Source organism: Bactrocera oleae, chromosome 5, assembly GCF_042242935.1.
Source record: "Bactrocera oleae isolate idBacOlea1 chromosome 5, idBacOlea1, whole genome shotgun sequence".
NCBI classification, from domain to species: domain Eukaryota; kingdom Metazoa; phylum Arthropoda; class Insecta; order Diptera; family Tephritidae; genus Bactrocera; species Bactrocera oleae.
In genome coordinates this window covers 46,157,212-46,170,773 of record NC_091539.1, presented here as the reverse complement: position 1 = coordinate 46,170,773, position 13,562 = coordinate 46,157,212, and the positions used below count along the sequence as shown (strand labels likewise).

At 37.5% G+C, this 13,562-nt stretch overlaps 1 protein-coding gene across 11 annotated transcripts in view; it reads left to right on the top strand.

Moving 5' to 3' along the window:
- LOC106616069 (myelin transcription factor 1) overlaps window positions 1–13,562 on the top strand; it is a 210,764-nt gene that overhangs the window by 186,833 nt on the left and 10,369 nt on the right. For 4 of the 11 annotated variants that reach the window (XM_070109909.1, XM_070109908.1, XM_070109915.1 and 1 more), the window contains 10 exons: window positions 601–641; window positions 1,780–2,055; window positions 2,268–3,870; window positions 4,417–4,679; window positions 4,799–5,039; window positions 6,519–6,713; window positions 7,759–7,821; window positions 7,979–8,112; window positions 8,221–8,301; window positions 11,308–11,741. In XM_070109909.1, coding sequence (XP_069966010.1) covers window positions 601–641; window positions 1,780–2,055; window positions 2,268–3,870; window positions 4,417–4,679; window positions 4,799–5,039; window positions 6,519–6,713; window positions 7,759–7,821; window positions 7,979–8,112; window positions 8,221–8,301; window positions 11,308–11,741 — 3,331 coding nt within the window. Of the gene's footprint in view, window positions 1–600; window positions 642–1,779; window positions 2,056–2,267; window positions 3,871–4,416; window positions 4,680–4,798; window positions 5,040–6,518; window positions 6,714–7,758; window positions 7,822–7,978; window positions 8,113–8,220; window positions 8,302–11,307; window positions 11,756–13,562 lie in introns of all 11 variants that reach the window. The other 7 variants (XM_070109911.1, XM_070109913.1, XM_070109910.1 and 4 more) reach the window with 7 other exon arrangements.

Sequence of the window (13,562 nt, the reverse complement as noted above, 5' to 3'; positions counted from 1 at the left end):
CACATCCAAGTTTTTTAAGCTTTAGTTTTAATGAAAGGATATAAGTTCAATCGGAAGATTTTATATTCATTTAATTTTTTGTGTGAAAACAAATGTTATAAAAATTTACTTTAAATTTTAATATAAAAAAATTTATTTATGGCCAGAAGGCATATTTTTCTAATATGCTCAATAAGTTCAGTAAACAATAACAATTTATTTACATATTTAAAAAAATTACAATTTTTAAGCAATATGTCAACCTTATCTATCTAATGGGATTTATACATATTGTATATTTAGCAAAAAATAGCAGTAATTTAAAGAATTACGTTTTCTCGATTTCAAATGACAAACAACAATTAGGCATAATATGTATCACAAGTTCAGCATGTCAGCTGTCAGTTGTCAACAGTCAACTTCTGAAGCATAACTATTAAACAAAAACTAAAAGCACCAACCTTTTTAAAAAAGCTGTTATGTAATTTTAGGACATAAAAAATAAAATTCTGAAAATCAGCTTTTTAAAGCAATTGATGCAGTGTGAACTTATAGCAAAATGCAACTCTGACTTTCTACTTAAAATTACATAACTCTTCGTTTGTTTTACTCCTTCTATAGTTTATCTGGTTGTCCAAAACGTGATAAAGTCACCTCGGAATGTAAGTTAAAAACAATATTCTTATATAATATATAACTTTTTATCTGTTTATATGTATGTAATGTATGTATAACATTATTTGATTTGTGGCATGTGGCATACGTATGTGTGTTGTCGTCTTTATTTTTCTTTAATGCACGCAATTTGTGTTGGTTTTGGAATAATTGCTGCATATTTTATTGCACATTTGTATTTGGGCTGTGAAATAAAAAGCTCGTAAGTCCATATTGAGTGCTTTCAAATTTAAATTTCATTTTTAATATTTCTTTAATGAAATTTAAGCCTTTTATTTTCTAACAATATTAAACAATTTTGAGCTAATGTCAATTTACGCGTTTTTTCCTTTCGTCTCCCTTTTTTATGATTTTCATATATTACCATATAGTTTGATTTTTTTCGAAAATATTTTTTTTTGTATCTTAAAAATTTTATGTTCACTATACAAAAATTCTTAATTTTTTTATTTATTTAAACCCAGTTGGTAACACATATTTCACTTTTTCCATCGCACTTCAACACAAGAATAATAATTTTTGCTTTAAATATTTTTTTAAATAATTAATATTAATTTGTTTAACTAAATAATTTTCAATGGGGTAGAGATTTTTCACCAATCAAAATATAAAAAACTACTAAAAACTATAAAATAAATATATACCAAAACACCTGGTATCTAGTAAATGTGCCCGCTTTTCACGTACTCAGCCTCTCCTCTGACGCAACTATCTGCATAAATGTTTGTAAATCTTCTCCTACTCATTACTAATAATGCCCGCCTATCTGCTATCAGCAATGATCGAGCATTAGTAGCTCTCTTACTCTCTTTATGACTATCCCTATCACTACGGAACGCCTAAATTAGTTTAACACCACTTTTCACTAGCGAACTATCAATTTCTATTAATTCGGCCTCTAACGAAGACTGCGCTCCAACGTCTTAGTACCGACTACTTTAACTTTGAACTCTGTGGAATGCCAAATGCTCGTGATCGTAATCGTACTCGTAGTAGAACGGTGTTGTGATAAGTCTAGAAATTATTTGCCAAAAAATTAATACAAATTATCTTTCTCTCCCCACAATTCACTCTTTCACCCTCTCTGACTTATGCTTGCATTCCCAAACGCCTTCACTCGTGTAGTATTGGCTTTACATGAGCAAATTCTCAAGTGTCCCACACCGGGTTGCAATGGACGTGGTCATGTGCAGGCACATCGCAGTGTACATCGAAGTCTATCCGGTTGTCCGAAAGCAGTAAAACGCGCCGCGAAAAGAGAGCAACAAGCGGTGTTAAGCAAGAAAACAATTACGCTTAGTGACACCACGATAGATCGCAAATATAATGCACCTCGTGAGAGACTTGAGGCAAAAGATGCTTTGAAACCCATTCGAGAGGAGCTTCACAGTGAGGTTGCAGGTTTGTCGCCTATACGAGAGGCATAATTTCAATTTGTAAATATTTAAAAAATCTCTACCCCTCAATTTAAGGTTTCGAGCTCGTGTTTTAAAAAATTCTTCGATTTGACCCTTGTTTGTTCATTACTTTTTGTTGTCTATTTGAAATTTTTGTAACCCACAATATTACCGTTGAAATATACCACTCGTGTAATCTTTATTTCTCACTCACAGCTGTGGTAGACACGCTAAAGTCCGAGCCGAAGGAGTTGCCTCATTTGGAAAAGTTAAAAATTGCCTCGAATCAATACTTGAACAACAACAACATCAGCTGCATTAATAACAATAGTGGACACGTCACGACCGGCAGCAACAACAATAATAATAATAATAATTCCGCCAGCCACAACACACTCAGCCACAGCTCGAGCTCGACGACGAATTCAAGTGTGGCGAGCAACGCAATGCCAATTATCAAATCGGAATTCAGTCCGGTCGCCAGCGTCAAGTCCGAATACAACAAAAGTCCAATGCATCCATATATGAACAATGCGGACAGCACCGGCGGTGGCCCAACAGACCGCTCGGCCAACGGTAATGTGCCCAATACCGGCGCTGTGTCCACTACAAATTCAGATAATTTGCACGCGCCGCACTTGAGTGGTGTCCGAAGTGCGACCGGAACACTTCAAGCATCCGGCTACGTGAGCATGCAGCAGCAACAGCATCAACAACAGCAGCCACCCCAACAGCAGCCACCAACGCATACAATGGCCGACCCACATCAGCAGCAACATCAACAGCACGCGCAACAACAAAGTCCACATAATCCACATCAACAACAACAACACACAATGCATCAACAACGCGGTCCATTCATCGAAGATTCATCTTCGCTAATGATGTCCGCTGGCAATGGTGCTTCCGTGAACGGTGCTGATGCCTATCGCACCGATGGCCATCATGACGATACACAACATCAACAACACCACTACGAACATATGCGCTATGCGCAACACATGGTGAATGGTGGTGGCGCTGGCGTTGGTGATGGCAGTCTTGGTGGCGGCAAACCACCCACCTCTGCTTATGGACAGGAAATGCTCACTGCCAATGGTGCACCCACCAATGCGATGTCGCCCAATGCACGCGCCTATGATGCCAACCCACCCACATCGCTGTCATCGGCCGCCGCTGCAGCAGCCTATGCTGATGCCACGGGCGTATCCAGTGTAGCCGGTATGCCGACGGCCTTCGAACGCTACGATCCCATTTGCAATGGTCAGCGTCAGGGCCCACCCTCGAATATGTATCACTATCTGCCACAGTCCGCAGACGATTTGCAAGTGCAACAGCAAAAATACTTGCAAGAACAACAAATGTTAATGGCCAAAGCGGAGCATGATGAACTCGCCAATGGTGGTCCAATATATCCGCGTCCAATGTATCATTATGATCCGAGTATGGGCCCATTACCGCCAGGTTTTTCCGCCATCAATTTGTCAGTGAAGATGGCAGCTGCGCAGGCAGCAGCTGCCGCGGCCGCTTATCAAAATCAACAACAACAGCAGCAACAACAACAACAGCAGCAGCAGCAACCGAAGCAAAGCGGTTCACCGTCGCCACCAGGCGCTCCAGTCGTAGATTTGTCAGCCTCCGCCTCGGTGACTTCGTCCAGTCCGCACGGTTTCAACTCGCCAGCGTCACACAACCAATACAGTCAGCGCATGGGCGCAGGTAGTCCACAGCCTGGTGCCAGCCCCAACATCGCCAGTCCTCAAGTGCCAAGTCCTCAGGGACAAACGTTGGATCTGAGCGTTACACGCCTGCCTCATAGGTAAGAGGAGCGGGGAACTAATAAATTTTTAAAACGGGGAGAATGCCTTGGCAAGCCCCAATTCTTGAATATATAAGTAATGTTATATTTTTTATACGAGGTCGCATTCAACTTCCTGTGGAGTACTTTAAGACCCGTGGGAGTTATTTTATATATTTTTTAAAGAAGAAGCTATGAAGAAATCTGGAATTTATAATCAGTAACACTTTACTTCTGTGCGGTAGTAATACAAGAAAGGCTAAAGTTTAAAATATATCGGATTGTTGAGCAAAGTTGAAATTTTGTTTCGAACAACTCTCTTTCAACCCTTGCTGAATAGAGTCAAACCTAAAAAACCCCTCTAGTAGACACAATACAGTCGTTGCACCCTCTGCTTTTATTAGGCACACTTAGTTATATTAAATCCACCATAATTCCAAACACTTCACACAAATACCACTCAACCTTAGAGTCACATCCCTCCCAGCAATGTTCTTTTAAATTAATGCAAATAATGTTTCCACGATTTCCTTAATCAATGCTTTATTATTCTCACTCTCTTTCCAGTATTATCACAAGCCCACAGTACGGTACACATCCCGACGGTCTGGTCGTCGGACATCCACAAGGCTTTGGACCAGGTGTACCACCAACCGGCGCTAACGGCGCGCCACGTTCACCACAAATGGAACCGGTCGATTTCAGCGGACCACCAAGGCCACTTGGTTTCGGACTGGTCGGACACATAGGCGGACCGCGTCCATATAGTCGTGAATCGACACCGGACAGCGGCGGTTCACACTATATCGACAGCTATCGGGATCCAAGTGGTAAGTGAAGCATTGAAAAGTTCAACGATTTCAGTTTAAAGTCATAATTTTAGTTTCTTACAGTTTGCTACCTAGTTTTACTTTAATCGTCTGTGTTTTTTGCTTCTTTGCAAATTTAGGCTACTCACCTCATCCCGGCTATGGCATGGTTGTACAATCTGATTATCCCCCAGCCGGCTATCATGGCTACGGTCCAGCCGCATATCAATGCAGCAATCCTTATGCGACTGCTGTCGGTCCCGGCGGATATCCGACACCCGTATCGGGCGGCTACTCACCCAGTCCAGCGTCGTGTTACTCCATGCCGCCGCCACAGCATATACCGCAACACGACAAGACAAAGGATAGGTTAGTCGAATGGCAAGTCAAATCACTTTACTACTAACAGCTACTTTATTGCTACTTCTTCTACGTTCATATGCATAGTCGTGTGCTTAGCATCCTTTTTACTAACATTTGTGTTGTATATGCAATCATATGTGTATTGCCATAATGTTGCCACCATTACTCATGGTGGCGCATGCATTACTTTTGTCCACTGAAAAATAGTTTGTCCAACCCCTTTGAGTGTGAATGTGTGGGTGAAGGACTGGTGGCTGTGCCGCAAGTGGCAACATTCGCCGGAAAGGACACTAGTCTCGTTATTACGATAATGAAAAGAACACACCGGCGCAAATGTCCTTGTCAATGTGGGTATATATAGGTATGGTGTATGTGACTCGAGTGTTTGGCAGAACATTCGTGTGTCGTCGTGTCAACGAATATTATGGAAAATATTAAAATATGCAATAATGACACTTATCAGACGAGTTGAGTTGAGTTTCGCATTGACAAAGGACCATTGTGTGTTGTGGCGTTGTCGAACCTTAATGAAAATGTGTGCAGCTGCCGAGTATGGGGCTGCATTGGAAAATTTTGTCCTTTTTGACAGATTTTAATATTTATAAAGATGTGTGGCCCCCAAACGACAGAGTGGCAATAAATTGAAATTACTCTAACAAACGAGCGGACGCACTCGAGCAATGACCGACCGGCAGGTGCTGCTGTGATGATGAGAATTGATGTCAGCAGAGCGAAGCGTTGTCGCATAAAACTAGTTTACGAGCTAACCGATGATGAAGGCAGTAAACGCAAGCCTCACTAACGTCCAGCACTGCGACTTTAAAACAAACCAAAGTCTTTAATGTGTTACTGTGATGATTAACTGACGCCGCCTTTGTCTTGAGTGAAGTGTGAGAGATTAGAGGAAAGCACAGAGAAACTTATAACTGAAGACCACCTGCGTCGACGGCAATTGAAATCCCATTTAAAGCTGTCTTTCGAATGTAATGCTACAATACAACTCTACGCGCTGATGTGAGCATCGGCTAAGCTGTCATGCAGGCGGATGGACGCTCGGCAGAGCAATAGAATCGAAGATTTAAACTTTTAAGTGCGCACTCAAGCGTACGCTGACCAATTGATAGTTGGATAAACGGGCTTATCCGCTTCAAACTGCACACACACCCGAACCTTTACACCCGCATACTCTTATAGCTGGCACTCAATTTATTTTCCTTCGTACGCTCCTGCAGTTAGCGATAAGCTTGTAATTTGCCAGATAAATTTATTAAACCGAACACAAACTTTCAATTCTTCGCTATCATCCGATTGATTTCTATACATATCAACCGTCACTGCTTTCGGTTAGGTAGACAGACTGATAGATTTGTCATGAGAAGCTTTAAAGTTTATATTGCATGCCTTAACAATTCGTTATAATTATTTATTTTAGTACTTGACTGCCATATGTTGTAGACTTTATCACTCTTCAATCATTTATTGTCTCCACCTAAACAGTTTGACGGGTTGCACGCGCAGCGATCGCAATCATCTGCAGCCCCATTCGCAGGAACTGAAATGTCCCACGCCTGGCTGTGATGGTTCGGGTCATGTCACCGGCAATTATTCATCGCATCGTAGTTTATCGGGTTGTCCGCGAGCCAATAAGCCGAAAAGTAAGCCACGCGACGGACAGGACTCAGAGCCGCTGAGGTGAGTACCACTATATATCATATATACATAGATATATACATACATAGGTTAGGTTAGGTTATACCGGCTGGCTGTTAGCCATACATAGACCTACAGGTACTTTGTAATGCCAGATGGGAATTCAGTTTAATACGAGCTGAGGTTTGCGTCAACGCTTTTTGCGAAGTTTAAGAGAGCCTTGATATCTAATTTTGTCTCTTGAACTGCGAAGCTCCTAGATATCTAAGACGAGTTCTAGATAATGCCGGTTAGAAGCAATTGAGGCATTCCAGCGTATCATTTCCCTGCACTTTCTGTCATCCCTTTCAGAAATTTAATTGTGTATCGTTTCTAGCGTAAGTCGTGTACTGGTTCGGAAGCCAAACGAATGGTACTTTTGGTAATCTCATCAGCTATTTCGTTGCCCTTAATGCTTTTATGGCCTGGGACCAAGTATATATTGTACATGCATCTTTATAAAAATTTTATTTAGTGCGAGGTGTTATAGAATAAAAAATAATTTATTTGTAATATAAGTTGCTTTCGCAGTTTTTTTAACAAAAAAATATGTCACCAATAGGCATCATTTAAAAATCGATAGGTTTACCACTTTGTTTTTAAGAGCTTCTCGGTTTTGATCTTAATAAAAGCACGACAAATCTGACCAAGCAGCAACATAACATAAAATTCGGAGGAAAAAAGAATTATCATAAACTCGATTAAGTATCATTAACTAACTGCAGCTAAGAATTGCGAGCTTAACCTCAAATCTTCAATCCTGGTACTAATTAAACTTTAAAAGTTAGGAAAGCGAATGTTTATAAGAATTCGGTTTAAAATGCTACACCGCTCAAAAAGGAAGAAATCATGTCGTTCATGATCAAAGGTCTATGTCTTCGGCATTCCTTAAAGTTCTGGGTTCGTCGAAGCGTTATTGGTTATGCTTACGATACAATCTACTTTTACATATTCAAACTCTAAACAATCTTTTTTATAATACTACATTGAGCTGCTCATTAAAATACCGAACATATTAACCTAACCTCATACGCTCATTTCATTGCAGATGTCCCATACCCGGGTGTGACGGCTCTGGCCATTCCACTGGCAAATTCTTATCGCACAGAAGGTAAATATTGCTTACAAATACAGACATATAGACATGCAAACATACCTACAATGCATACATATGTATACAGCACATAGAACACACGTATGAACGTCAATTTCTCTGCATATCCATAATTAACCACGTTCTCTCTCACCTCTCACTCTCCATTCTACAGCGCCTCCGGCTGTCCCATCGCGAATCGCAATAAAATGCGCGTACTCGAGGCCGGCGGCACCGTAGAACAGCATAAAGCCGCCGTCGCTGCGGCGACTGCAATGAAGTTTGACGGTGCGTATGCTCAACATTTTGGTAATGTCTTACGAATCAACTCATTAACAGCGAAGCAAATTACTAACCCTTTACATTGCTTATGATTTCTTCCCTTTTTTGCACTCTCTCGACACTTTTGAACTGCAGGTTGCGGCAGCGCTGCTAGTCAAGGCATGAAGAAACCCAAATTCGACGATGTTACAATGGTCTACCCCAAGGGCTATACAGGTAAGCAATGAAATTGTCTGAAATAACTTTTTTCGAACATATGCTGCTTTTGTTTTCGAACACTACTTAAAAGTACATGAAATCACTTTATGCTTTCCGTTTCGGTTTCGATTTCAATTTCGTATGTGTGCGTGTGCTAATCAAGTTTCTTCAATATTATTTTGAACGAATTGTTTAGTGTACTTATTATTATGCCGAAAAAGCGTATTATTTTAAATATTTTAATTTAATTTTCTAGTAAGTAATTGAGTACTAAATTAGAAATGTGCTAAGCACATAGCAAATCCAGTAATTGTATGTGACTTACTCCTCTAATTAACTCTAATTAAGCATTTACGAACAAAAATTCTAATATTCATTTCTAATTATTCTCTCGTTTTCTTTCTTTTTCTTATACGTTTCGTTTCATGTGGATTATTTGTGTTTAGATTACGCGACGTTTTGTATCGGTGCCGAATATCTGCTATAGAATGAGCATTTTGATTAGCAAAACCAATACTAAACACCCTGCTACATACATACATATGTACATATGCATATGTATAAGTATATGTAAAACAAAAACAATGTTGTTCAAGATTTTTCAAATGTCACTCTCTAAAAGAAAACTTCACTTTGAAAAGTCTTTGCTTCCAAAACAAAAAAACAAAAAACATAATTATAAAAAAATACACACAGTACCTTATATCTAAATATCGTAACGACATTTAAACCGAATCGTACCGATCCATACTGTATCACCTACCCACCGATCGATTGACATGAAGACTAAGGTAAGCTCTAATGCTCAGTCCACCTTTTTGTTTTTGTAAAATACTTATAAGCGTACACTATAGATATTATTTGCATAAGCAACTATTTTTTTCACCAACTTTTTTTATTAAGAGTACACCAATACATTTATTAGCAATTCTGCAAGCATAATTAGTGAAACAAATTTGAATTTACAATTGTTATGAATTCCTCTAAATATGTTGCTAGCAACAATTTTGTTTTCTATTCTAAATAGTTAAATTTATGCTTTTAGCTTAAAATTAGTAACTTTTGTAAAAAATAGATTTGAAAAATATGTTGCTAGCAACATTTTTGTTTGCTCTTGTAAATATGTTTTTTTTTATTGTATAAATTCAGCTCATTATTAATAATTTTGCAAAAAAATTAAATCAACATGCCACAAAACATATGTTGCTAGCAACATTTTTTATATTTTAATATTTTTATTAATACGTTCAGCTCATAATCAATAATTTTTGGCAAAAAAAAATCTGTTTTAAAAATATGTTGACAAACAAATGTTGCTAGCAACATTTTTTATTTTTCCAATGTTTTTTATTATTTATTTAATGTTATTTTTATTTAAAAATGTTTATTTTAAAAAGTTGCTAAGCATACATTCATATGTAATAATTTTCCATGAGGAGGCAATATTGAAACACTCTTTTTACATTTAGTTGCATAATATATGCATATGTATGTATATATCTTTGCATATTTTTTTGTTGGTATGGACATGTTGCAACAATGTTGCATGTTAACGTGCAAGCAAATTTTTGATGATCTTTTAAGAAAGCTTATCTTTAGCACAAAATTAATTATACATATTGCCGGCAATATTTTGCAATATATATGTATATATTTGCTTTATTTATGTGTATATTATCTCATTTTTGAGAGTTTAATTGTTTAAAATACTATTTCCTTTGCAATATTCATGATGTTGCCAGTCACATAACTTTGTAAATTAATTAATTTTATGTGGTAGTGGATACTTCAAAAACTATCAGCAACTACAAAGTATTTCGAATTTAATCTCTTATAAAATATTGCTAAACGTAAACTTTTGGCAGCAATGTCGGATTTATATCAATAATTACTGTATTTTGCATAGATTTCAATTTTTTTTTACAAAATATACTATAGAGACCTTTCTAACTTATAAAAACTATTTATCTCAAAAATTATATTAAAAAAATTCAAATTTAGTACTAATATTAAATACTAAATTTTAATTTCTTATAGGTAAGATTTTAAAGTAAATTTTCAGAATATTTATAGATCAAACCGTTTAACTAATATTTTGAAGAAAATTTTGTGCAAGAAGCGAAGAAATGTCGATAGTGAATTCTGATTTTGCGATATGACTATTAATTTACTAGGTATATGGACAAAAGTTAGTGCCTTTTCACTAGAATTTTTTTTTGTTATGATAACTGTTTACATTATGATAAAATTTAAGGTTTTATTTTATTACAATGAGAAAGTGGCGAATTGTAGTACTCTTTTGATATATTTTGTGAGGAAATCAAAATAATTGTATACCACTTTAGTACGGTTTTAGTACGTACATCAATTTTAAAGAAAGAAAGGCCTGAATGAGTTTTCGGCACACGTATAAAATGTTTACTTTAAAAAAATTTTAAATTTTTGCAATCATATTATTTCAAATTGAACAAACAACATGCTACCTTTATGACTTTAAGTAAAAATAAATGAATCTTTAGTACTACTCCTAATTATTATAAGAGTTTATAATCATTTATAAAAAGTATTCATTAATAAGCCTATTAAAAAATTGCTCAAAAATCATAAAAAACATGATTAATTAATATTCTTTATTTTAGCACAATTTTAGTACAACAATTTTAGTACATTTTTAGTACTAAAACTTTGATAACGCTTTTAATTTAATAATGCAAATACAGATGCAGCATATACTAATCAATAATAAAATCTGAACGAAAATTTTAGTACTAAACATTTAAGTGTACTAAACAAGATTTCTTATTATTTACAACAATTTCATTTACACGTTTGTAATTTAGCTAAAACTGAACCCAAAATTATATCAATAAATTTGGTATAACTAAAATTTAGCACACGCGCACATATATTTTTTGTTGTAATTTCTAAAACCACATTTTTTATATATTAATAAATAATTACTTAGCAATTTTAGTATAAAATTCTAAAAATTTATATTTTCTTATTCACCCTCTCTTCACGCAGGCATCGACATGATGATGGGCGGTGTCGGTTCCGCTGTCTCCTCATCCGCTTCCGTTTCAAGTAATCTCAGCAATAGCAGCAACAATAACAACGCATCTGTGGTAAGCTCAACCGCTGCGCTGGGCAATGTGTCGTCGTCGGTGGCCGGCACTGCTACATTGCCCGACAGCTTGCAAGGCAACAACACCGCTAACAACAACAACAACAATAATAGTAATGGCAATAACGCAACAAATAATGCGAATAACAACAATAACAATAACGTGCCCTCAACAAATGGCGGCGGCAATGGCAGCGGCGTGGGCGAGGACTTGAACACGCTCGAAGCAGAGATCTCGGAATTGCAACGGGAGAATGCGCGCGTCGAATCGCAAATGATGCGCCTCAAGTCCGACATAAATGCCATGGAATCACAGTTGCACACCAGCGATAGGGTACGTAGGCTCAGGTTCGTTGAGGCAAACAAATATCAGTAGCTTATAAGTATGTAGCAACATATGTATGTTTGTATGTAAGTGATTTGAAGGTCAAGGTGTAAGAAAAGTTTAGATTAAACAATAATTTCTTAGGAATTTTCGGTGTAGGCGGCGAACCACTAGTTGAGTGCTTAACCTTTTGACCTTTGCTCTACATTTGAAGCGCCCATTACAACTCAATTATTTAGGCAACCACATTCTTTCATATATTTGTATTATAGACTATTAATGTATGCATGTGTGTGTTTTTCGTTTAAATTTGTTTGCCTGTAGCTTTGCATTTGTACATTTGACTTTGTTTATAAACTTCTTATTACAGTTTTCAAGGTCGTCGCCGAAATTTCAAAAGCTGCACTGGCTTCCACCGTACCCACAAACAGTTTGAAAAGTAGATATATACACTGTCAGACAATGCGTGCGAAAGAGATGGCTGGCAAATATTATTAATATAACAACAACAATAAAAATACTATAAAATATATGGCGTCGTCGGCGGCTGGCAAAAGGCGCAACAACTTTCACACCAAAACTCAAAACTTCGAGTTTTCTAACTTTTGCGCAGCGACCGCTAACTTTTGCTGTATGGCCTAGTAAGCACGCCAACTGCGCTGTCGACGTCTACGTCAGCGCCATCGCCGCTAAAACCCAAACACCAAATATAATGTTATAATTTTTTCTTCTTAACAACTTTTGTTATTTAAATTATTGCCAAAGTACAGAGCTCACAAACACACTCACTCACACGGTAGACGCTCGGCGGGACGGCGCGAGCACCAGACAAACGGACAGTTGGCCTCTGAAGGCGGTCGGTCTCTGAAAAGTGTTAGAAAATTTCTGTCTGACTTAGCAATGACTCATACTTTAAGCGCGTCTACAACAAACACTCGCACTCAGGGTTCACTCGCCTCCATACACCCGTCGTCCGTCGAGCGCTAGTTTCTACTTAACTCAAGTTTTGCCCTTTTATCAAAGTTTATCAATTAATTTTTATGAAAAGTTCTTGCAGTTTTCGCCAAACTTCCTCGACAATCGCTCGCTCACTTCTACTTACTTTTATTTCTCTCTATATCTCTCTTCCTCTCTCTGTCTCTCTCGCGCACGCTTCAAAACACTTTCACACGCTTTAGTCGCGTTTGGTCGCTGCGGTTAATGGACTTGTACCGTTGCCGCCGGCGTCAACGTCGACGTCGTCCTCAGCGCTATGTCTACGCCGTTTTGCTTAGCAAAATTTGGAGCAGAAAGTTTATAGTCTAACAGCTAAAGTTTTGCATTCGTCATCGTACTAAAGTTTCGGCGTAAAGTTATTAATAACTTAAGTCAAAGTCCCACTTCTGGGTCGAATTGTTGTTGAAAGTATTGAATTTTCCACGGCACGCCATTTTGTTTGGAATTTTAAGGCGAACGTGAAGTAAATATGAATATTAATACATCGGCTTTAAGATTTGTTAAAGGGTTAACGAATTTAAAATGTTCTCGATGCATATAGCAAATATTCGTATAAGGGTATACATCAAGACCACAAAGTTTTCGGAAATTGTAAATAAAACCAAAAAATTGTAATCTTCATCAATATTTATTTTGTCGCCTTCAAAATATGCTCCTTCTGAAGCGATACACATATGCCACCTCTTTTTCCGATCATCAAACATGCCTTGAAGTTTCGGGTCCGGGATCGCCTTCAGTTCCCTTTGCAAATTTTCTTTTACGGCCTCAATCGAGCCGAAATGGGTTCCACGGACTGGTAACTTGAGGTTTGGAAACAAACAAAGTCGCCAAATG